This window comes from Ictalurus punctatus, chromosome 8 (genome assembly GCF_001660625.3).
Source record: "Ictalurus punctatus breed USDA103 chromosome 8, Coco_2.0, whole genome shotgun sequence".
Lineage (NCBI taxonomy): Eukaryota > Metazoa > Chordata > Actinopteri > Siluriformes > Ictaluridae > Ictalurus > Ictalurus punctatus.
In genome coordinates, this window is record NC_030423.2 from 19537163 (window position 1) to 19564101 (window position 26939).

General features: G+C 37.3%; 1 protein-coding gene across 6 annotated transcripts; it reads right to left on the reverse strand.

Moving 5' to 3' along the window:
* Positions 1 to 4203: 4203 nt before the first annotated feature.
* Positions 4204 to 24008, reverse strand: pax6a (paired box 6a). Of its 6 annotated transcripts, none has more exons than XM_053682400.1 (13): positions 23535 to 24008; positions 18685 to 18842; positions 16129 to 16182; positions 12997 to 13127; positions 12492 to 12533; positions 12185 to 12400; positions 10976 to 11141; positions 6997 to 7158; positions 6795 to 6877; positions 6562 to 6712; positions 6334 to 6431; positions 5974 to 6115; positions 4204 to 5071 (listed from the first exon to the last, which is right to left on the reverse strand). In XM_053682400.1, the coding sequence occupies exons 2-13, from the start codon at positions 18695 to 18697 to the stop codon at positions 4986 to 4988; spliced, it is 1344 nt and encodes a 447-aa protein (XP_053538375.1). In that variant the 5' UTR covers positions 18698 to 18842; positions 23535 to 24008; the 3' UTR covers positions 4204 to 4985. The 6 variants fall into 6 exon arrangements, with proteins under 6 accessions (XP_053538375.1, XP_053538374.1, XP_017328935.1 ...); XM_053682399.1 differs by having other exon boundaries at positions 6334 to 6446; positions 6997 to 7155; positions 23535 to 24006; XM_017473446.3 differs by having other exon boundaries at positions 6334 to 6446; positions 23535 to 24006.
* Positions 24009 to 26939: the final 2931 nt, after the last annotated feature.

A 26939-nucleotide genomic window follows, 5' to 3' on the forward strand; every position in this document is an offset into this window, starting at 1 on the left:
ACCGTGGTGGTGTGACGTGGCCCAAACCCAAAGCGGAGTTACTGTTACCACTCCGAAGTTTATTATTTTCTAATAACAGCACATAGTGTTTTATTCCTCTTGTACTACAGCAATGTGCCAATTTTAACTATAACCTGATGAAAGAAAGACATGGTTCTTTAATAAATAAAATTTGTTATAATGTTAAGGAACATCTGCAAAACAGATTATCCTGTTATCACTTCCTGTTATCACTTATGGCGCATTGTACAAGTCCCTATGTAAGCTGGTATTATAGAAACGATAACATAGAGACAAATACTGTATATCAGAATGAGTGCAATACTATAAACCTGTCATCTGCCTTGCAGCTGGAACTATCTTTAGAAAATAAATCAACACCTTCTGACCAATCAGAATCAACAATTCAACAACACTGTGCTATAACACATAACATAACATAACCTGTTAAACAATTGTTAAGTTTCTCTCTCTTTTACACACACTCTCTCTCTCACTCTTATTCTCTTATGATGTCTCTCACCCATCCTCACTACTTCTCTCCTCACTCTGCCAGTAGGACCAATTTGTATAATGAAACGGAAAGACACAGAATCCTGTTCGGGACACATGTAGCGCTGCTAAGCAGCTCGTTTTTGGAATACAACACACGTTTGGTTCGCTCTTTCTCCCTCGTTTCCTTTGTGTGTGTCATTTCAGCCACAGCTGCATTAACTCCATTGTAGGGGTCTGGCGCACTGACGCCTCTCCGAAAGTGTGGAATTATAGCAGCGAGCATCTGCAGCCAACAACACTGCGCAACATAATTGTGTCCTGTCATATTTAAATGCTCCTCTACTCTAGAGAAAAGGAGAGGACAATCGCTCCCTCTCTGTATGTCTCTCTCTCTCTCTCTCTCTCTCTCTCTCTCTCTATTTCTCTGCCGTCTCTTGTTGTAGAGACAATGCTTTGGCCCCCCAGACTTGTCAGAGACAGTGAGATGTTTGAGCAAACCGGCTGTGGCAGAATCCAGTAAAAGCACGGCCCGATGTGGCCTGGAAGTGCTGCTCTGCTCTGCTGCTTCTTAACCCTTTTATAGATTAGACTGACTGCAAACTTTCATGCAAAACACAGGGGGAAAGCATGTCAGTACCTTTTAATACTTATGCACTATTCCCAATCATCAGCATAACATAAGGGTCATTAATTTATTTCTTGGCATGAGCTATACAATGAACAAGTCCTGTCAGACCAGATAGAGAGCATTCATTGTTGTTGCTGTTGTTGTTGTTGTTATTGTTTGTTTGTATTTTTTGGTGCATGGGACAGGATGTAACTTTCCAAATCCATATTGCTGTCATCATAAAAATAATCAATTTATAGAGTTTGTTGGAGCTCCCCCCCAAAAAATCATAGTTCTTCTCTACCAAAGACTTGCTTCACTTTTCATCACTCAGATGCTCAACTTCTTTTTCCCACCTTTGACAACACATACATCCAGATCAGCTCAAAACCCACACACCCATCTACACAGAAGGGACACATTTGGGCTTTCCATATCATCTATGTTTTTAAACCCAGCTGCTATGAAGTCAACACGTGTCCCGTCACTGGTTTTCTCTTGCACTGCGTGTCTGTGGTGATAAAAATGTTCTCTGACAGGACTGTACCTGAGCAGTGTTCATGCATGGCTGGGTCTGGTGTGCTGGATTTAGCTGTGGTATGTTGTCGATGGCCCAAGTCTCACGCTTTTAATGGATAATCTCTAAGACTTGTACATAAGAACTGCTGTAATCATAAAGACCTAGAACATCCTTTCAAAACACTGTATAGTATACAATTATGGAAGGGTAATTATTTGTAATCCCACTGTCCAGTGTCATTTAGAAAAGAATGGGTTCCATTTTGGGTCTGGTTTCTCTCAAGGTTTCTTCCTCAAGTCACCTCATAGAGTTTTTTCCACAACACTGTTACCTCTGGCTTGCTCATTAGGGATCAAAATTTACATCTGGCTTTTGTAAGACTGATTTATGATTTTATGATCATTTCTGTTGAATTGAATTGAACTGAATTAAAGGTACCTGCCGTTCTTTCAGTTCTCACCAATTCAGGCACCATGATAGCAGTCCATTGTTTTATAACTCAGTGAGTTTTTTTTTATGGGAATTTAGAATCGTTACGAGTTTTTCAGTAGGCCCTTTTTGGGGTACCCTTAAAAGTTTAATGTAGAACCCTACAACTGAGTTTTTCTCTATGAAAATGCTTTCCTAGTTTTGGAAACTAAGAGCAATTAATTATCCAAAAACCACTGAAGAAACATTTTTTGCTAAGAGTGTATGCCTTGACTTTCATTGTCCTTTTCATTTGGTTGGCGTGTTGAGAAGAGACCCTTCGGCTTTTGTTTTTTTTCTTCCATGAGTATCATTAGTGTTGCATACAACAGAGTTTCCCCAAAGTCTCCATACATTGGAGACTATGTTTGCCAGCACCATGTTGGTTGTGCCTTCATCAGTGAATGTTCATGGACGTTCACCTGTTGGTTGGTCTGCAACATTTCCAGTCTTTTTGAATTTGTTAATAAATTTGCCAACAGTGTCGTGTGTGATGTTCTTGCCATGTTTCCTGTAAAATCCATCAAAACTTTGAAACAGCTGATCCATCCATGAAAATGATTTCAATATGTTCAATATGACCTTTACATTTCTTACTACTTCAGTAGAGAACAGAGAGATGTCATATTGTGTTTTTCAAAACAAATTTAAACTGATGTTATATTTCTATAGTGCCTTCCAGAATCATTAGCCGAAAGATTTGCATTAAGTAGATTGAACGCAGTAATCTCTTAAGTATGGGGTGTTTAAAAGCCATACTGGCTCACTGGATCAAAATAATATATCATAAAGATCTGAACTGCATTATTGGTGGGGATAAAAATAAACTTTAATGGGGTCTTATGAACGGAGGGATGCAAACGAAATAGGTTTTAAAATAATCACAATAGCTTAGTGTTTGACTGTTTGAGTTTGTTTTACATAACGTAATGGGATGATATATCTTAATATGTTTATAAAGTTGTACTACCTGGTCACAGGTTTCATTATGTGGTGGCTGTTGCTTGAAAACTGTAGAAGCAAATACAGATTGAATGAATGGCCTTCCACAGAGTTAAAAACAACTAGATATAGAAAAACAAATCAACAATCCCAGAAAAGCATGGCTATTTTAATTTTACATTTTAATGGTGGTTATACTGTATATTGTTCTATATCCGGTGTCAACAAGAAGCGGATGGGATTGCTTTTAAATCTGTTTCCCCTCAAGGTTTCTTCCTCAAGTTGGAGTTTTTCTTTGCCACTGCTGTTTCTGGATTGCTCCTTATAGATCTAAATCTACATCCACATTTCTATAAAGCTACATTGTTTCAATATTGTTGTTTAAAAGAGTTGTGCAAATAAAATTTAATTGAGTTCAATTGACTTTACTGATGTTTTAGTAAAGTTACTCTACCTGGAACTGTTAAAGTACTTTTTTTCTATTGAGGATCAAACAATATGTTGTGCTGCCCTGTTAGTTTGTCCTAACAATCTTAACTGCCTTTTTGTGTATTTTTATTTGAATTTATTGATTAAGTACAAATTCTTGATAGCAGATGACATTCTTTCTGGTAATGTGGGTATTTAATTTCATTTAAAACAAATTCAGCTTTTAAAATGTCTTTAAGATTTGTATATGTTTATATGATTTACTTTGTGAAAATTGTTTCAATATGCTTAAGGCATAAATATCTCCAGAGTTACTTAAAACTGAAAACAATACACTAGTCAATTAATCCAGTTAATGCTTGGCAAAATCAAGATTTCCATAGTATGGTTTTAAAATTTGTCTAGAAAAGTAGTGTTATAAGAGTGGTATAAAGTTGCACAGCACATACATAGGTTTTTAAATTGACTTTAGTTAATAGGCCTGGGTTTGTGTTTAAGGGATATTTCTAACATGATCGAACCCTTTTTTTTTTTACACAGGAATTGATAAATGTCAGCAAAAATATTAATACTTAATGTACTAAGATAAAATAAAATAAACATGTCTTAAAGTCAATAATTACTTTTTGTTTTTGGTTGTTAATCAGTAGGCAGTTCTTATGTCAAAATAGTGAGTCTACAGACAGGTGAAATGTGTCATTGAATGAAAAAATAGGTAATTTATGTACTCAGAATATTCAGATAATTATAAATGAAATTTATTTTATTATAGAAATTGTTCTGAGAGACCTCTAGGGAAGACAAATACTTACATTTCGACATGAAACAAAACTGAATTATATCCAAGACACAATCTACTGTTTTAACCAAAAGTTACCAAAAGGTATTTTTTTTGTTTGTTTGTTTGTTTTTTTCTTTTTCATTTCTGATTTCGGCATTCAAAGCGTTGCACATATACTTTTTTTTTTGCCAGCAAGCTTTGGAAACGAATGAATTGACTTCTTGTAAACTGTGTGTAGTCATGGTTGCCTTGGAACAAAACTGTTGTTACTACAGGTCCACAATCATTACAAAGACGTTCAGAAGTCCTTGATATAAACTGATAATGGAACAAAAGAAGCACGTCAGAAATGCTTGCGTGAATGTTGCTCCTTCCACGGACGCGAAACAACTTGGTTCAACAGTCCATCCACAGCTGTTCATTTCTTTTTATGTCATAACATACAATTGGCCATTTACAAATACATCAAAATGACTGGAAACTTAAAAGAGATTTTTTTTGTTCCATTTTTTTAAACGATATAACACAGGGCACTTTACACAGAGTCTGTTCTCTTTTAGTGCTTCTTCGAGTCTTTCTGTCCAGAGAACGCTAGAGAAGTGGCACTATCCCCATACAAAAGAACACAGGTCCTTTTTAGAGCCGCTTCTCTGTTGTGTAGTGAAATACTGCTGAACCACTTCGCCTTGCAGCTGAGAGAGGCCAGGAGGTCGCGTCTGTTTCTCTGCACTCCTCAGCTCCCTTCACTGTAGCCTGGGCCAATATTGGGACATGTCAGGTTCACTGCCTGGCACTTGTACTGGTACAGACACTCCAGGCGAGATTAGACCTGCAGCACCAACAAAATAAAGGGGAAGGTGAGAAACGGTATTCAAGTATGTTCATGTCCATGTGACTGGAATAACTATTATATACAATTGGCATCTAGATCATTCTAAAAATGCCTGCTACCATCCAAAATTATGCAGACCAATCTAGAACCATCATGAAGTATAATCTGAGATGCGGCCTAAGAAGTTGATCATTTTCCTATAACAGCATGTCGTGATGTTTTTTATTCCTTATATACCACAGTCAATGCTTACCATTTTTATTAGTTAAAGAACAACATGTAATTTTTATCCTTTTATGGTTACATTTAATGATGTAGGAAGTGTATGAAACACGTTCCCTGTCTGGTCTCTTTTTTCTCTTGAAGCTTGTCATGTTAGCATTACTCTGCATCGAACACTCTCATGTGGCAGAAATCTTATTTTTACAAACTGACACTGACACTGGAGACTCCACTAATGTTAAATAAACATCATCGAAAACCTCACAGTGTTAATGATTATATGTTTTTTAACCATTTATTATTAGACTTTCTAGTCTTACTAGATTATCTGAAACATCCAGGTCCTTGTTAATTAGCTGTTAAGACACTTGGAATATATTATATATTGGGATATATTTAATACAACTGGTAACACTGCATGGCCATAAATAACTGCATTTGTAATTTTTGTTATCATATCATCAGCACTGCATTCACATCATTAAGGAATGATTAATGATTTCATCATTAATAAACATGAAATCAGTTCTTGGTAGTAGATATTTTTTACCCAACTGTCTATTTCCAGAAGTTTTCTGGACTTCCTAACGACAATACATTACTGATGATAGCCTCTTCCATTTTGAATTTGATCATGTTTCACTCTTATTCCATTTGGGGAAACACTTTGAGCTTACCCGTTGAGGTTGTGCCCGAGGTGGCCATCGATTGGCTGTTCATGTGTGCCTGCATGTGAGGGGGTGTGTAGGCATCGTAGCTCCGCCCATTCACCGAAGGACTGGTGGGCAGCATGCAGGAGTAGGATGAGGTCTGGCTTGCCTGGAGTGGAGAGATAGAAAAATAGATCAACTGATGTGCCAGAAACAATGCCTCAATTCATCAGCTGCACCTGAGAATGAAATGGAGGTTGCATAAGACTGCAATTAAGGCAGATTACTGCACTCAGACTATTAAGCTCTGGCTTTACATGCACAGTGTTTGATGACAGAGTACTAGGTGTGATGCAGTAAGGGTACACCAAACAGAGTGAGACCTACTTGCATAGGCAGGTTGTTGGCCATTGTGAAGCTTGGCATTGGTGGGAGGGCGCTGTATGTGTTGGTGAGCGCCGTGTCTGACCGTCCCAACATGGAGCCTGATGTAAAGGACACTATTTAAATAATTGGGAAAGAGCAATTGTAAGTAACATATTATTGTGTCCATAATGAGTATGAGAGTGAATTCACACAATATTGTGGATATGATGAAACTTATTTAATGTATACCTGGCGTTGTCGGCTGAGGGATTGGCTGATAGACGCTTGTGCTAAAGCTGCTACTGATAGGTATGTGACTGGTGGAGTTATTGGCTTGTCGTCTCTGATTCCTCAGCTTTTCTTCCCTCCTCCATTTTGCTCTTCTGTTTGAGAACCATACCTAGTAAAGTGATAATGATCAATCATTCTGTCCTTCAACATCATTAGACTTTAGTATTTAATGATGTATCTACATGGCTTACCTGTATTCTGGCCTCTGGTAAGTCAATTTTTGCTGCAAGTCTCTCACGGGCAAAAACGTCTGGATAGTGTGTTCTTTCAAACTCTGAAACACAACATTAATGGCATGCATTATTATCAATAAATCAATTTATTCAATCCATTTTAAATAATGATTAACAACAAATATGGCATGGAAATGCATCCTACGTGTGTTTAAAGTACCTTTCTCAAGCGCCTCTATCTGCTCTTGGGTGAAAGATGTGCGGTTCCTTTGCAGTTTTCTCTTTAACTGGAGTCGCATCTGGGCCTCGTCCGAGTCTTCACCGTTTGAGCTGATCGAGTTTGTGTTTTCACCACCTCCATCTGACTGCTGACAGCCTTCTACTAAAAGAAAAACAAAAAGGGCTCAATCTATAAAATCAATCGGCTAAAATACGTATTCATTAGCATGTGTTTCGTATACAATTACATAGGTCTTATTGCAACATCTTCCATATTATATGCTCTGTATATCTATTTACTGCTCCTCTCACATTTTGAAACATACTGAGCACCCAGATGTTTTCGTGCTGTCTGAAACTCTAGAGGAAGTAAAAAGGGGTGTTTAATTTACAAAACATTGTCCTCTTTGCAAAATGAACAGTTGTAAAACTTTTAAAACTTTCTCCCATTTCATTCAGCAAGTTTCTCCAATTATGGCTACATACCATATGGACATTTTGAAGGCCCATTGAGGTATAACCACCAATGCTTGAATGGAAGGGCATGCTTTCAGAGCAACACAATGCCCCAAAGAGAGTTTAGAGAGTGTTAAATGCGCTCTCTGGATTGCAAACTTTCTTCGTGCTTGGAATTTTGAAGGAGGAAACAATTGAAGGAAGGCAACAAAAGGATTCTCTCTAACCACCCCCCCTCCTTCATTGTAAGCAAGAGGATTTCAGTCAACAGACCCTTTTCAGCTCGGTGTGTTAACCTTTATGCACGAGCATCATTAATCACTGTCCCTGAGGCCGCCCCGTTCAGCTTCGCATAGGATTTATGCCTTCTATAGGCAGTGGGAGAAAAAGCACTAGGGGCCCACCATGAAGGAAGCGGCTGAATGACGCAGAGTGTGTTAGCAAAAAGAAAAAAAGGGGGGACAGGGGAGCCGACTGTGAGTCGATATGCTTTAACCTGCTGCGCTGTTTGGAAACTAATGTAACCTTGCTGCGCTCAATTAAAAGCGTTACGTTATGCAGTGATGGCTTCAGTTTGCTAAAAGGTCAGGGCTGAATTGGACACGTTAGCTGCACTGAAGCAAACCAACATTGTGGCTTGTCTGATATACTTGGCATTTATACAGAAAAAAAGAAAAGAAAACTAGAAATTATCAACCACTCAAACTTTTTCATGTCCTAATGTAGCTTCTGTGAAGTTTATCAGGAATTCATACTACTTTCACAACTCTCATTAAACTAAATGTGAAACTCTAATTAAACTTATATAAGTGTGTTTCATTTCATATACAGCAACATTGAACAAAAAAATTAATTAAAAATCCATGCAAAAACTAAAAAAAGTAAAATACACAGAGATAGTTTACCACTATACTCTTTCAAATGCTAACACCTCATTGTCCGATCACAAATATATTACAAAGAATTTTTAATTTAGCAGTCTATATTTAGTATTATATTTAGCCCATACTAAATATGTATTATGGGATCAGTAGCCTTGCTATTTATTTCTAGGCCATTGTTCACAATTAATTGTTATTTTCAAAGCTGCCCTTTTGTACTTTTAAAAATGTTAGTTAAAATATAAAAATAATGGGAAATAAAACATTGTCGTTACACATGCACACTTTTTTTTGCTCCCACTTAGAGCCTGTGATGAATAAAAATTATACTTTGTGTTGCACAAATTGAGCGAATAACAAACTTTCATTGATGCAGGACTTAATCTAGACACCTAATCCAGTTAACATCTTGAGAATTAACTGAGGAGTTGAATCATTTATACTGGAAGCAGGGAAATCCTGAGCTAGTCGTCTGACTTTATTACATGGTTTTTGGTGGTTTTGAGTGGTGGCTATTTGTCACGTGTGCGCAAATTATTAATGCAAACAAGCAAGCCCAAAAATGTGAAAGTCCAGAAATCTAAACTGTGCTTGAGTATCATCTGTAGAAGAGGCCTATTTAATAAAAAAAAAAAAAAAAAAAAAAAAACTGTAATGCTAATGTGAAAATGAGCATGGATTTACAAGCAACTACTAAAAGAAACAATTAAATCATTTAAATATAAATGGCCTAAAATGATTGTCAATGGCATAATGACTGGAAAGCTTAGATTTTCAATATGCAGTTTCAGCAAATATTTTGATGTTGTTTGATTTATTTCAAAGTTGAAATAATTCAGTGAATTAATCTAAAGGAATTCCAATATGACTCTTGAGTAAGGTCATGGATGATTCATGCTCAGTTACTCAGTGAGACAGCATGAAGTCCACTATTAATAGTAAGTTTGTCTAGTTAGGATGTTGTTCCGATAAATCCATTGATTTATCCACTGATGGGTGTGACAGTTATCAGATAGAGACCATGTTAAATTGTCCTCTGAGATCTTTTCAACTTTTAGTAGATAGGAATGAGGAATAAAATTATTTTAAAATGACCTGCGAAATCTTGTATTGTTAAGAATAATAAAATAACATAATGTGGTGCACAAAATTCATACTGGGTGTTATTGCATGTTTTGTCTGGGACGTAATCTATGTAAATCAATTCAGATTTTTGAGTCTATATTGATTTGAAATAATTTAATACAAATCAAGTGTTGGATGAGACACAATTAAAGCCTAGTGTCATACAAGTTATTGCTTGACAAATCAAATCAAGTCAAATATCAAATCAGGATTAGACTATGAAATGTATCAATTTTATGTATGTAATGATCTTTAAATCATAATGTTGTGCATTAGAAATATATTCTTCCCTAAAGTTTCAATCAAAAAGCTTTAAAAGGTCTGAATGCATGCTGCTGTGTTAATAGATTGCCAATACAGTGAGTTGATCGTGGATTTAATATATCTAGATGTTATGTGAAAATCAGAGATCGTCTTTGTTAATAGTGTCTGTCCTGCGCTGTGCCATGCTCTTAAATGTGACATGTCTAATTGGTAAGAGGTGCCACTTTGGTGTCCAAGCCTGCAGGAACATTTTCTACAGCTGCCTCTCTCCAGCTAGACGCTCATTCATGTCGCCTTTAATGAGATACAAAACGTCCTCTAATGAGCCATTACACACAGAGACAGCGCTGTTCCCATAACACATTCATGCGCGTGACGGAAAACATCCCCCTTTTGTACAGACTATCCCACGTGTTGTGTTTTTTTGTTGTTGTTGTTTTTGTTTTTTTAACCTTGCTTGCCCCATACAGACAGGTTGAGAAGGACGAAGTGACAAAAATGCAAAGGGCTACATTAGTCTATAGTGTGTGTGTGTGTGTGTGTGTGTGTGTGTGTGTGTGTGTGTGTGTGTGTGTGTGTGTGTGTGTGCGCGTATTTAAACAGTCCAAAACATAAAGGCTTAATCTGATTAGATGGAATATTGGTTGTTGGTTGTATACTGGTCTCTTGTCTTTCTGTCAGATAATACTGATGTTTTGCTGTGTACATAATTATAATCAGAGTATAGCGCTGTAGTATATTTAACACAATATTGTAATAATATTGTAAATAATTTGAAATTATATGCAAATGGTTACAAATAATATTTATTTATTTATATATTTATATATTTATTTATTCATTGTTGTTATTATTATTATTATTATTATTATTATTATTATTATTATTATTATTATAGTTGTTGTTGTTGTTAACTGTACCTTGTTGTTGCTGGGGTTGTACCCTTATCTTTTGTACATGAATTATGTATCTTTTACCTCCAAATTCGGATATAGTGTACCTTTTAATATATTGGACCATAATTATATTTTAGAATAAAGCTTTAATACAACTCTATGCACTTTTCAAGCTCAGGCATAATAAAGGTACAAAATGTGTACCCTTGATGGTACTACCCCAGCAACAAGGAGAGTTTAGTACCCGTTGTGAGAGTGGAAAAACAGCCCACACAGAGCCAAAATCTACTCTCTCATTTCTAATGTCCTGCTCACCAGCTCAGTCCCTTGTAGTTGATTAAAGACAAGCTTGCAGTACCTTGGTTCTGCTGTCCTGGCACCGATGATCCGGGGTACCAGCCCGGCCGGGTCCCCCACGCTCCCGTCTGTCCGTTCAGCATCCTCAGCTTCTCATACATGCCATCTGCTCCCATCTGTTGCTTCTCGCTAGCCAGGTTGCGCAGCACTCGGTTTATGGACGACACCTGAAAAGACGAAAACCCCAAAGATGCGGCAAATTTTAATTAAATGTGTGCGTCCTCGAAATGGCTTTTTTTTGGCCTCGATATTAAACACAGGCGATTTTAGGCTGAATCTCAAATGCACACACAGTGCAATACACAGAGCATGGCTTTATTTCATTACTGCATGTAGGGAACTTAATGCGGACTTGATTCCTCCTTGTATCTGTGTTTTACGTATGCTGCATTAGTGTAGTGGAAGCCGTAGCTTCCACTACACCATTTTAAAAACAACGTAGCCGTTTAAAAAATAAATTTAAAACTGACCGTGAGAAGAAAATAACGGCTTTATTTTTTTACTCTGATTGTCTTTTTATTGTATCCAAAACAACACTAATAGGCTATGACAAAAAAAGACAACCTCGTCTCCTAGTTTATAAATGACTTCTAGCAAGAACAATAGACTACCATGTGTGTTATGAGGGCCGACTGTTTTATACTGTATTTCTTATGCTTTTACTTTCATTTTATTAATAATATGTCCTTTTAACAGCTGTTTCGTTTTGTTAGTCGTTTCAGCGCAGTTAATCTGTCTAGCTGTGTTTTTCCTTGATTTGTTCTCCAACTTAAATTGAACATAATGGCTTGGTCTAACAGGCTGCTTTGTTGACATAATGAGATCATGTCATTATTTCAGTTCCCTGCAAATTTAAAATGCTAGTGTTAATCTACATCTAATGAGTATTTTTAGGACTTGGTTGTGTTGCATGACCTGCATTAAAAAAAGGGCAGAAATCTAATCCTAGATCGTGAACCTTCTTAAACTGAGATTATTGGTCAATATCAACTCTGCTTTCCTCAATATATTATCTTTAGGATTTACTAAATTAATGTTAGCAAAACAGCTCTAAAAATAGCCTGGGCTTGTGGTGCATTCCTGCAGAGTAATTTACATATTATAGACAGTACAAGTTCAAGGTCAAGCTCATAATCATGTCGACAGGTATGCAATTCATCCGGTTATAGCCAACTATTCAGAAATTGGTACAGACTTGTTTTGCACTCACGCTCGGTATGTTGTCGTTCGTGCAGATGCCCTCGGAGAGCAGTCTGTCTCGGATTTCCCACGCGAAAATGGACGGGCACTCCCTCTTAAACTGGGCGATTTTGCTGACCACCTCAGGTGTGGCCACTCGCGGTTTACTTCCGCCGATCGCGCGCGGTCTGATCGAGCCCGTTTCGTAGTACCTGCCCAAGATCTTACTCACACATCCATTGGACACCTGGACACAAAACGAGAGACACAAATCACACACATTATTTAAACAAGGCGTGAAATGTTACGTGCATGAGTCCGAACATTGATAAGCTTACGTTTTCATTGTCCAGCACTTGGACTTTTGCATCGGCATGGGTCTATAACACAAGAAATATACCTTAGTGGTACAAGAAACTCTTTATGCAGTCCTTTTTTTTTTGTTATAATCGGTTAATGGAGATGATATTAGGGACAATTAATTTGAATTTACCTGGAAATCTATTGTATTTTTGTTTGTTTGTTTGTAATAAACCACTGTTCGCAGTTTTGTCACTTACAATAAATCCGCTTGCTAAACGTAGACTAAATAAGAGAAAATTTGGGATGTTGATCTTATCCAAGTTAACAAATCTAGGCCTATATTGAATACCGTTTAGACAGCCAATCAGCGTGTTAAAACCAATTCGCATTTTTTCTAATGAGCTAAAAAAATAATAATAATAATAATTAAAAAAACACCACAAGAACAAACCATTTTGTGCATTAGTAATTTTGTGCATTTTAGTTGGAGGGAGTGCAAAAAGCGAAGAAGCGTTCATGCATCGCATGTCATCAGCTCACCTGCAGAATCCGGGATATGTCGCAGGGGCGGGCGCCGCTGTGCGCGAGCTCCACGATTTTCTGTCGGGTGGAATCAGGCAGCGGTCTGCCGTTAACGAACACACCGCCGAGCTGGTTCACCCCGCTGTGACCTGGACGGAGGAAGAAACATCATAAGAGTGCGTTTTACCCAAGCCAAGAAAAAAGATACAGTAATAATAATAAAATTAGAAGAAGAAGAAGAAGAAGAAGAATAGTAGTAGTAGTAGTAGTAGTAGTAATAATAATAATAATAATAATAATAATAATAATAATAATCAAGAAAACAGATTGTACACTGTGTCCTGAATGCACACGATAAAATCATACTGTGCACAAAATAAGAACATTTCATGCATTAAAGTCTACGATAGTTTACAAAAATTGTTATAGTGTAAAATCGTCTATATATCCAAGAATTAGTGTATCCTTGCCAACAAAATCTTCATCAGCCAAAAATGTCAACATTATTAATACTATTAACTTATAAACATTGCTAGTTAATCTGCCATATATTCGCGATTGGTGTTCCTCCAGATGTGCTCTTCATACAAGTGCCATGGTCTTCTAACGCAATCGTCATTATAACAGCTGCACAACCCATGCGACGGAAATTTGCGCACCTTTGCAAAAGCTTTAAAACGGATCAGATGGCGTAATGCTATTTATGCTTTCGCAAATTAGACAGTAATACTCTTTAAACACTGCACAGGATTTAAGCAATGGATATTATACAGGTAGAGCAATTTAAATCGCACACCTTTACAGTCGACCTAAAACAAGTCACTTCAAGCTAGTTATATCAATCATAGCCATAAACGCAAAAGAACAACGAAAAAGATGATCAAATGCACCAAACCTGTGCCCAAATGGAAAAAAAATAGCCCTTCCTGAATGCTGGTTTCCTTTACTTCTTTGCTCTCTTCCCTTCCCCTGCGGAGCCTCCAGTTACATTGAGTCCAAGAGCACAAGCTCCTTAGCAATAAATAAGCTCCAAATTTAGAAGAGGGGGGGAGAAACAAATATGATGAGCCTGCCTGACATTTTGTCTTTAAAATAAAGCTAAGCTAAGCTGCACGTCAAGTTTGAGCTTAATATCTGGAAATGGGCGGAATAAGTCGCTCCGGATCATGCATGGGAAGGCTAATTGGAAAAGATCAAGCTTGGAGCACTTGTGGCAGGCGATGTCACTTTATGACAAAGCTTTGCGTTTGAACGTTGCATCGTCACGACAAAAAAAAAGCATGATAAAAAAAAGAGGGAGAAAATGCAGACGACGACCCTTTCTGTCTGCATTTTGGATATCACCCTGACTAAATTGGACTCTGCTCATTTAGCCTTCAGGGGAAGCTTCATTTTAAGGTAGCCAGGGGGAAACTATGCGCGTGCACATTTCACGTGGATGCGCGTTGCTTTTAAGTATATTAAAAACGGCATCTTCGTCAAACGACAAGCCTTACATAGTCTACATTCTACACAGTGAGAACGAATCTTCAGCATTTTGTGCTGTTGTATTTATACATGACTACACAGCCAGTAAATATAAAAAAAAGAAAAACAGCAATAAATAAAATACAGCATGTAACGTAAATACTATTAAACGCGAATGTCATAGACAACATTTTATACATGGTTTATGAGGGGATGATTCAGTTATCTGATATAATTATAAACATGCAAGCGAAAGATGAGAAGGAAAGTCCATCACCATGTCGTTTTAGAGGCTTAATTCACAGGATTAGAGTAAATCAATCAACACTCTTTTGCAGAGAGGTCAGCACGGAGGAGCATATTGAAGATTTATTGGCTTTGGGATTAAGTCCCTTATGGTCCCCAAAAAATCCCAAACACCAATTGACAGAGCCAGAACACAGATCGGAATATAAAATCAAAGTTTTCTCTTGGAAGGTTAAATCGTCATCATTATGAGTCCCTGGGGACAATAATTATGCGCCTTGTAGCCTATTCTACCTCTAATCAAATTAATAGCAAGGCATATGGTGTCAATTTTCTATGTTACACCCAGGGCCTATTTAGCATTAAAAAGCTTGGAGAGCCTCTAAACAATCCCATCGCCTGCTTATGCCTACACACAACAACACAACGTAATAATAATAATAATAATAATAATAATAATAATAATAATAATAATAATGTGTTTATTTACTTAAATGCACTTTATATTTATGATCATATTTAAGTGTTGTTTTATTATATTTTTTATTTTACGTTCAATATGGAATGCTTACAATTTTTTGGTGCTAATTTTCTGTTTAATTATTTGTCCTACTTCTCTGTGGGAATCTAGCATACAAAAAAATGACAGGACGTCATTCAACACACCTTCTTTACAGATGTCAGACACCTCTGGTCCAGCATTAAGAGAGAAAATATATCCGGTTTATCATAATTACTCTCTCCAAGAAGTTGAGACTCATCATCATAATCATAATCATAGCTGCAAAATATCACATGCATTTTGAACGTTAATGTGCTTTGCTAGTTTGTTTGTTTTTTTCCTTTTACAGCTCTCACAGGGAAATTTCAGCCAAATGGAGCGTGTCGAGCGAGTGCATTCATGCTTCTTCATAATGCATGTTTCTCAGCATAGTTCTTTCTTCCTGGATAATATAAGGGGATTGGCAGCGAGTGGTAACGGAGGTAATGGAGGTTGCTCTTAGTAGGTCTATTGAGCTATCTCATACATGTGTTATATTTCTCTGTCTTTGCTTTTAAGTAGGATCACGTGCATCTGGCAGCCAGTTTATTATATACAACGCAGTTAAACCATAATATTAAAGTAATACATGTAGGCTATAATAAATAAAGTATTAAAATAATGTAGTCTATTATAGGCTAGAGTTTCCTCTTCGGTTGCATTAAATACATTTTATGAACTTCATGTCACAACATTTTTTTTTAGCATTTAATACACCACCAAAAAACTTCGGTCACTTTTTTTTTTTAAATCGTCAAATGCAGTCACGTTCAAGTCAAAACACAATGGAAGAAAAGTGTGTGTGTGTGTGTGTGTGTGTCTGAGAGAGAGAGAGAGAGAGAGAGAGAGAGAGAGAGAGAGAGAGAGAGAGAGAGAGAGAGAGAAACTCCACTTACTGTTTTGCATCATGGACGCTACACCAGACTCCCACGTGGTCCGGTTATAGTATTCTATTAGTAATAAAGAAAAAACAATAACCATGGTCAGTTTTAATTATTTTTAACGATCAACATGCAGTATTTTTGCAGTGCAGTGATTTGATTGTGTGCACAAAACGTTACGGGCATTATTGTGCAGGGTGGTGAATACAAAAAAGTTACTGATTCGTGCAATAAACAAAAGTGAGAGAGAGAGAGCACACTACTGTCTCCATAATTTGTTTTAAATTATCCAGCGTTTTAACTTGCCTGGAAACAGTTGACTGTCCGCTTATAACAATTTATAGACTCTCATCTGCGTCACACTAGTTAATAATTCCCTATAGGACAAAGCAAAACATTATTAGTATCACCTAGTACACCTAGCCATTATTATTTAATGCATTATAACTGAAACTTATTACATAATTATTTCTTACTCCTCACATTACACTTAAAATTCGGGGTCTTTTTTAATGAGCATTTTTTTTTTCAAATAAATATATATAATTGTGTATATAAAATCGGCCAATAATATTTTGCCAGTTATATTAGCGTTCCCATTTTGTCAAATTTGGATTCATCACTGATATAAAATCGTTTCTGTGCTTATGTCAATTTATGATTCAACTATATTTTTAAAGCAGCGTACTCCTTTCTAATTTTTTTTTATCATGAATGCTGATTCGCAATTGAACACTAAAATCCCGACAGGAAAATCTGAACCTCCCCAACTAAGCAACCCTATGAAACATTTCGAGAGAAAAAAATGAAGAGAAAGATCCTCCCTCCTTTTCTCCCCGACACCCATCTCAAGTAATTTCTTATTATAAGTATTTGGACGTTAATTGTGTTACTGGTGTGTGTCGTTATAGGAACTGGAGTTTTAAAAAAGAGAAGATATACAACAGCGCAGTGGGGAGCTCAATTTGGCAGAAGACAATTGTATTAAAAAAAAGAGCCTATTCAGTTTCATTTACCCAAAAGGAAAAGGGGGCCATTGAAGAAATAGGCCCAGCTTTGATTTTCTCCTTTTTTTATATAGCTATTTTCCCTTTTTTACGTAGATGGACTGGGTGCGCGCGCGCGTGTGTGTTTGTGTGTGTGTGTGTGTGTGTGTGTGTGTGTGTGTGTGTGTGTGTGTGTGTGCGTGTGTGTGTGTGTGTGTGTTTATGGTGTGGTTTTACAAATAAATGTATATAGCCTTGTGGATCGTTTAGGTGCTTAATAATAGCATTTTATAACTCGTTATAACACATTAAATATTAACACCAGTCTATACACTCTATCATATTTTTCATTTAAGACTCTATGCGGGTATTAAACGTTTAAGTAAATATTAATCGTTACAAGGCCCCAACAACCCTAAACTTTCTTTGAGTCTATAACAAAAAAGTATTGTGTAGGGTATTTTTTTGTTCCTTATGCCCTCAGTAATGTGGTGCCTCTGGTTTAATGATTAGTGTTTTTAATAGTGCCTCATCTGCATTTTACACGTCTTAATGTGCAACACAAAGCCTTTAGTCTTCTGACATGCCTTTTCTGTGTTTGTCAGCCTTCTAGTAAGTCTACAGTATATTGACATGCAGAAAAACAATGTGGGTCGAAAAACAAGTAATGATTACTATAGGCCTGCTCTAAATAAAATAAACATTAAATTAAACTTTGGGCCAGTGCAGACCATTTTATTACATCTACAATTAAGCGTAAATAACATAAATCATTTAAAAATATACTATCTATATAATGAAGTCTTCGTAATATATTTTTTGAAATTGTTGCCATAACAGTTCTTTCATTTTCGTAATGGCTGTGCAGTCAGTTTCTCCTCCTGGAGGTAAACATGTACATACATGTATATATTTTTAGAAAAAATCGTAGCATTTTTGTGATTTAATAAAAAAGCAAAACATTCTCAAGTTCAAGTGATTTTTATCTCTCTGTGTGTGTGTGTGTGTGTGTGTGTGTGTGTGTGTGTGTGTGTGTGTGTGTGTGTGTGTGTGTGTGCTTGTGTGTGTGTGTTCCAAACTGACACCCTGGTCACCGCTTCATCGCGTCTCTATATTTTCCGCCGCGACTTTACTGTTTTCTGTAATAAAACTGGGATCTGTCACAAAAACGTGACAAGATTTAAGCGAAATGGGTAATAAAAGATATCCTATACAAACGTCCACATCTTAAAAAAAAAAAGACAAAAAAAACCTTAAAACTTAGCCTACTTGTTAAGGCAAATGAGGTTGAAACGTTTCCTTAGGCTATACGGCGCATCCAACCTAGGTCTACTCATTCTCTGTGTTGAGGATTTTGTGTCGTAATTTTAGTGTTACAAAATAACACAAGTTTAAAAGGAAATCGTGTCTAATTCGCCAAACTGTCATGTTTTGTTTTCAAGAGTTCAATTAGAAACAGTGTTGATTTGGCTCCAAAAGTGTTTCTGTTCAGCTGGACTTAAAGAAACAGTGCGTTTTGTCCAAACGCATTTTTTAAGTTTCCCTATGCGTCTAGTGTACAAAAAAAGGGTAATGTTTTACTCACCTTTTTGAGGCATTTTTTGTTTTTGTTTTCCTGCAGCTCGTCACTCGGCTGGAGCTTTTTGCCAAATTAGCAGGCGACGTCGAAGAAGTGAAATATTTCTCCTATAGTTTTGTCTTTCCTTTTATAGTTTCCAAGTGACTGGTAGAAAATAGAAATCCCTGCGAGACACAGAGGAAACAGAGGGTTTGACAAAATAAAGTGGAATGAAACTCCGCAGCAGCGCGTGAGCACGAAACAAATCAATGGAGAGAGAGAGAGAGAGAGAGAGAGAGAGAGAGAGAGAGAGAGAGAGAGAGAGAGAGAGAGAGAACATGCACCTATGCTGACGGTACTCTAGTGTATGTAATGTATGTGTTTCTGCTCTGTGCCTCGTCTTCAGTGGCCCCATTAGCGGATCCTGACCTCTGTCATCATCATCTTCAAGTAAAAAGAAAAGAAAATAAAAGTTAAAAAAAAAAAAAAAAAGGAAAGAAAGAAAGAAAAAAGAAAACACACTCATACACACACGCACACACTTCCTCGTGCCCCCTTGTATGTCGGAGCGGGAAACCGGCGGAGAAGCTAGCTGTTGAAAACTCACTAATCACACCGCCGCGCACATGCAAATAGCAAAATGCTCCCCTCTCCCGCGCGCACCAAGTACTGCTGCCATAATGCGCTGCTCGCCGTTTTTTCTTTCACGCGCGCGCTGCCTATTGGACGGCTCGCGGCGGGAGTTGTTGCTATAGAAACCATAGCCATAGAGACTCCACCAAATGTGGGAAATGTGGAAACACGCTCCACGAAAAAAAAATGTTCCTGTGAGATCTTTTAAGGGTTCTCCTTAAGGTATTGTCCGAGGATAAGTGTTGTTGGAACCCAGATTTTCATTAGAGCCCAATAATATTTTTTTATTAAGTGCCTTATTAAGTTCTAAACACTGTTGATTGCCCAAATCGAAGTGGAACGCGCCAATTTAAAGTTTTTAAAGATGTTTGTGTTCATGAAGAAGTCTTTATAGAAGTTGTTTTTCATGAGGAAGTCAAGCTGTGATCGACTCCCGGACTTGATCTGAGGCGGATCCGGTTTTCTCCTGAACCGTGTTTGGTTGTCAGCTGTAAAACCAGCTCAGCTTCCTTTAAAGTGAAACGGTAGTCAGAGCGATCAAAACCTCAACCGTGATTCAAATGTTGTAATGTGAGCCTATACAGGCTTATCAGATAAAGCAGAAGTTGCACACACACACACGCACACACACACACACACACACACACACGCACGCAGTGCTGCGACACGACACTGCGTTTGATTGTTCTCAGATGGCCAGTTATATCTCTATGGATTACTAAAGCGGAAAAAAATACCAAAGGCACTCTGGCCTTTGACTGATATGTGGCCTATGGCGGGGTGTTCAGGCAGAATTTATTCTGTCTGTCCAAATATTTAGTCTTTAAACCATGTTTCATTCTTCTTCTTTTTTTAGGCACAGTTACTAACCATTCCGCACTCTCAAGAAACACAGTGGAGGGTGCTGTCCTTGATATGTATCTGTCACCTGGAAATGTTGTTACAGCATACCTTTACAATCTGTCTCAGATAGGCTACATAAATTGACATTAATTTGTTTTTTAAACACTACATGCACAAAGGTCTATAGCCTACTAAAGATACATAAGATGGTACCACGTCAGCAAGGAAAGGTACAGATAGTACCCTTTTTCTGGGAGTGTACTAGGTATTGATGTTATAACCTACCTTTTGATAAATAAAGCTACCAAATTGCACCAAATTTCCTTGTGCGCCATCAAGGGGACAAGATGAAAATTTGTATAAATAAATAAATAAATAAATAATTTAAGGTACATAATTGAACCTTAAGGACCACTGCTCAGAAGTGCAATTAAAGATACATCACGTGCACTTTGGTAGATAAAAGATGCGTACCAAAAGTAGCCTATAAAACAAACATGCACCCCTTAAACAAGCACATTGGAAAATAAGAATAAAAAAGCCCAATGTGTTGTCAGAGGAGCGTACATAAAACTGTAATTAGGCCCAGTTACATTATGAGACTGAAACACGCCACATGCTGCTGCTTGCTTTGGGCATTATGGTGAACAACCTGGTACACCGCAAAAGCGTGTGTTTGGTGCTGCACTCCTCACTCCTTTGCTGTTTCACTCCTGTGTTGGAGTGGGGAAGAGAGTCCAGGGTCGAGGGAATGTGAAATGGAGTCATGAAGCAGGCACGGAGGGAGGGAGGGAGGGATGCGAGAGTAAGGGGAGGGAGTAAGGGAGCACGGCGGGGTAGTTTAGAAATGCAGACTGAACGGTGTTCGGGACACTCAAAGTCCAAAATAAAGTTGTGGTTGCATATGTTGGCTACACTCGACTCGACTTTTGACATGTGCTTGGGGAAAAAAACGCGGGGAGCTCATCAGTAAACTATGGCGAAAGTGAATGAAGGCCCTGACAAGCATCGCATTCCCCCCACCAAGGCACAAAATGAGGAGACAAACGACGCTGCCAAACAGTTTGCAAATCGCACTGAAAGGAAACGGGATAATGAGCTGCAGTGGCATCTCGGTCGGGTGGTGCTACAAAGCCCCCTCCTTTTCTATATTATCAAGGTTGTGCCACTTCCCCCCTGTGTTTTAGTGTGTGTGTGTGTGTGTGTGTGTGTGTGTGTGTGTGGAAATGTTTCCGAATTTCCCAATTGACTTATTTGCTAATTTATCTCTTTTTTTGCACTGTTGTATATAAAAAAATAAATTTATTACATATAATACTTATTCATTTATTTATTTGTTTCTCTCATGACAAACGCGTAAATCTTTTTTTGAATACACTTTTTTTTCTTCGAAGGATCAAGCAAGCCTAAATAAGGCCCAAACGTGATATTTAAGAGCAAATTAAAAGGAGATTAGCTCTTTCCTTTGGGAAACGTGATCACTCACTGCGCTTACCTGTAATTCCGCTTAATAGTGTGTAATTTTACACATAGTCCTAACAGGGCACGGGCTAATTGTTTTTTCTTTCATAGGTAATTGATCCATTGTTATAATTTTCTTGTTTTTCACTTCATTTACTGAGATGATTTATAGTAACCTGTTGTTTAAACAGTGTTTTTAAAAAGCACCTGTAATACGTATATTTACAATTTAGAAAGATCTGATGTACACTGTCTTTCTCTATCTTTTTGTTGTTGTTGTTGTTGTTGTTTTATATTAAATCACATGCACATGCAACGCTTTTATATGCGAGTTAACAAGTTCCAAGGTTTTTTTTGTATTTGTTTTTTGTTGTTGTTGTTGTTGTTTTTTTTTATTTTTATTTTTTTATTTCAGTGTTCACATGCCTTTTCTGAGGTCTGTCAATTAGCCCAATTCGGATTAGCACTGAGCTCTGTTCGGCACTGAGAATAAAAAGACCCTAATCTTGTCGCTATTTTCCCTAAGGGCAAAATTGTCTCAGGGTCTCTCTCTCTCTCTCTCTCTCTCTCTCTCTCTCTCTCTCTATCTCTCTCTCTCTATCTCTCTCTCTCTATCTCTCTCTCTCTATCTCTCTCTCTAAAGTTTTTTAGAAAAGAAAAAAATAATAATAAGGGGAGGGGAGTGAATGCATCTGACGTCATTGTTAGACAGAGAGAGAGAGAGAGAGAGAGAGAGAGAGAGAGAGAGAGAGAGAGAGAGAGAGAGAGAGAGAGAGAGAGACTAGGAAATATAACAAACCATAGAGTGCCACTAATGTATAACGTGAAAGGGAGATAAAGGGGGCAAGAGAATAAAGGGAGAGAGAGCCAATAGAGAGAAAAAAGAGCTTTATCGTCTCACTGTTCTGTAATTGTAGAGTTGGCCAGTGCTTTGCTATTAACACATGCAGTGACTGTGTTGGAGGGAAAGAACTGCCAAGCATTATTATTATTTTTTTCTGGTGGGCGGTTTTGCTCAGTGGCACCTTGCCTGTAACCCTATAGGCGCCATGATCTCTGTCCATTTATCCAAAAAGGAGCAAGTCACACATTATTCCATTTCATTAGGCCCTAAAAGTGGAGAGATGGAGGCTAGTGGAGTAATAGATTTTAATCACTCCTCTTCTTTTCCTGTGGTGTAGGCTACACCATCGTCACATGGCATTGTATGAATGCTTTTATGGTGCTGCATTAATTTCCGAGTGGCCAGTAGAGATGTTAGATTTATCCTAATAACTCTGACATGTTGCAGTTGTGACAGAGTTTATGGGCCGTGTAATCTGCATTTAGGGGCAAAGTTTATGGCGAATACTACTTACTCTTTAATGATGTATCTGTTATTTAGGATGATAAAAAGTCTCTAAAGTTTACATCATAATAAGTGTGCATAGATATTAAGGCACGGAATGTATTTATTATTATTATTATTATTATTATTATTATTATTATTATTATTATTATTATTATATTACTTTACACACGTCTCTCTTAATCTGTTATTTTTTTAGACAAATATTATCAGTCACAGGTGCATAAATTGTTGAGAGAACAAGTGAACGGTCGCTAGACCGGTTTGGAGATTACTGAGGCAGGTTGTTATTTCACACCTCAAGATTTTTCTTTTTCTTTTTTTTTTCTTTCAATAAACGCCAGTTATTTGCATCTATTTGCAAGCAACAGTCTAGTGTTACTGTCGAGCAAATTACAACATAACTGCCTCTCATTTTAAAGCTTAACGCTTATTACTGGTGGTGTTTATTATACATTTATTTTCAGTGCATTTATTTAGACATATTTTTTAAACCGAAACGTTTATATTTACATTCGCGTCATTACGCAAGACTTGCAAACACGCTTAGGCGTGCAAATACGCTGCACCAGGATGTCATTTATAAACTCACCTCAAGTTTTCTCCGATTGAGTCCCGCTGTCTGATCCTATATATATATAGCTGTGTCTTGATTAGATGCCCGACCCCAGAGCCATTCGGTAAAGGATGTGTGAAGAAAATAAAACACCCCTTCTGAATCGATTTCACAAAACTATTTCCAAAAGTCGATAATATCCAGTCCAGCGAGCTGTGAAGGTAAACTTCTTGTGAATTTTAAGCCTTGTTGAGATGCTAAATGTAAAAAATAAAAATCTACCTATAGGATAGAAAACTGTCCGACACAACCACTTGCTTCTTTCTTTCTTTCTTTCTTTCTTTCTTTCTTTCTTTCTTTCTTTCTATATTCTTGTATTTTATCTAAATAAAAATCTTTGTGAAAGGCGGGATTCCTTTCCGCAGTACATTAAACACCGACAGAAAGTAAAATAATATTAAAAAGAAAAACAGACGGCCTCCGTTCTTACACTCAACTTTCGCCTTAATATTCTCCTCGCCTTGAAGGTGATTGGCTGGGATGACGAAATACGTCACAATGGGCTCCATTTGGCACGCCCCCAAACCGGGAAGTTGGAAGCGCAGAGTCTCCAGGAAAATGTCTGTGTGCCCACATGACCCCGTTAGAGGCTATTTTAACTTCTTTTAAAAGTCCGGCTTGTGTGATTTGGTGAGCAAACAACCACAGACGGGTTTTTACACAGAAGTCTAGTTTTTAATAACCCAAATCCCCACGAGTTAAGATGCAGATTAAATGATCTACTAATGTGTGAATTATTTCCACAGTGAGTGCACGCTCACAAATAAAGGTGTAGTCAGTTTAAGGTTAGGTCTTATACTGTAATATGTACATACTGTACTTTACCTTGTCGCTGGGGTTGTACCATACCATCAAGAGTGCATGTTTTGTGTTATTAGTGTGTATCCTTTACCTGGGAAAGTGCATGTCTTGTACCTTTGGTTATATTTTAGAGTAGTGGTCACAAAGATCCAATTATGTACCTGAAATAATTTTTTAAGATTTCCATGTTTTAAAAATATACACACTAAAGACAGATTGGTACCTTTATTTCCGAGAATGTGTAAATATTCCAATATCAGCTTATTGGTTGTAATATGAACCAACAATAATCTAAGCATAGTGGTTTTACGCGCCAATTATTTCCTTTATTAGCATACGGGTTTGCAAAATCATTTAAATTCTGTTTTGTACATTTTCTCTAGATAACTGCATGCATTCACGAGCCTATTTATTTATGTTATTTCAGATAGTGTCAGTGATCAGGCATGACGTTTAGAGTTTTCTGCTACTGTGCACATGTCCATATGTTTAGTTTTTTGTTTGTTTGTTTGTTTGTTTGTTTTAGAAAATGGCCTAACCCCGGAATGCATTCTTGAAATCCTTTATTGACGCTCAATTGTTCTGCAGCTTCTTGGTGATGTAAATGATTTAGGCTGCTCTTGGGTCTCTCCTCGTGGTCGCGCTCCTTCCTTCCCTTGCCAAAATGCCACTCACTTCCCAAAATGCATGCCAACAAGTTTGCACTGGGATCTCATGAATGAAAATTTATTTTCGCGTTTTAATTTGAGTGAACAATGATTTGATGTATTTGTTTGTATTCAAGTCGTCATTTGATCAGCATGTACTCACTATGATTTATATATATATATATATATATATATATATATATATATATATATATATACATACAGATAGATAGATATACAGATAGATAGAGGCAGTTGCTGAATGAGGCTGAATGAGCTGCTATCATTGTGCGTCAAACAGCTAATGTCAATTTTACACGGAGACTGCACACGGTAAATACGCAACCGTGTGTGCGCGCGTCTCTCAGGAAGTGTACAGAGAGATATGGGATGCTTTTAAAGGAGAGATAGGAGAGCTGGTCTCGGACTGATTGCTGAGAGCTGCCGCCATTAGACACACAGGCTGTGTTCCGATTTGTGATCTGACTCCTCAGGTACACAGGTACACTCCAGGTACACCAGACCACTGTTATAGAATAATAAAACCAACAAAAAAAAAACACTTTCACGTCATCATTGTCGGATTTGTCTTGTTTGTTATTTTGTTGGAAATTAGCAAACTAACTTAAATAAGCTGTAAAACGAATGCAAACAATATTCAACTCAGAGCATTTTTTCCTTCTTCACAATTAAAAAATACAAAACTAAAAGTTCACAGAAACAGATGAATGTAAATTCACTGTAAATTCCTAAACGTGGATAGTTTTGAGCCTGGATTATCTTAAAATGGGTTAATGCAATTGCTGTGCGCTAATTTTGTTCCTCCAAATAGGCTCCACTAAAGTAAATGTGTCAAACTTATGTTGGCCCACTAACGCTCTGGAAGACGAGTTCAGCGCCCCAGTTAGCACACTAGTCCGCAGATTGGAGCGCAGCCGCATGAAACCGCGCAGCGCTGCAGGGGCTCTTGAGAGTCTCCGCTGGAAACCGCACGGCCTCGGAGCGCTTATCGGCCTCTCAGTAAACCGAGACAGGACGCTAAAGCCGGGACAGGTGCTGCCTTTCCCTTTCTCGGCTATAACCCCACTCTTCAGTGCGTGATCAGGCGTGAACGCAAATCTGTCCAGCCAGCTTTCAGCCCTACGCCGGCCCTCTGTTTCCAAGTGCGCGTGGGTGTGTGTGTAAATAAGTGAGACAGAAGGAGGGGAATGGAGCCCCCTATGACACACATAGCCAATTTAGAGAGAGATCAAGCATCGAGCACCTAGCTTTGTCAGACAGAGATCTCTAAATATTGCTTACTAAAAGAAAACATGACATTTACTTTCTTCTACTTACTAACATCTTTATACATAACCTGCATGTACCACACTACTACTACCACTATAATTAAAACTTCTACTACTACAATTAAATTACATATATCCACACTACTACTACAACTACAATTAAAACTACTGCTACTACTACTTCTACTTCTATTAATATTAATAATAATAAAGAATCTTAATAGTAATAAAATAATCATAATAACAATACTTATTATTATTATTATTATTATTATTATTATTATTATTATTATTATTATTATTATTATTATTATTATTATTATTTCATTGCCGGTTACATTTGGAATTACATTTAGGAAGTTATTGCTAAGTAGACTTCTCTAAAACAAATAACTAACCTTCATCTGGTTTATTGTGAAGCCTATGTAAACAAACAAACAAACAAACAAATAAAAACCCTAAAATGTTAGAATTATGTCTGAAGTCTTAACCTTAATTTATATCCATCGACTGATTTGATTTTCCAAAGACCGAATTCGTAACTACCTTCATTATTCTACTATTATTCTAGTTTTAACTTAAAAAAAAAATACACCTATTTATTATTTAATTACATGTTTCCATTTGAATTTTTACTTAATATC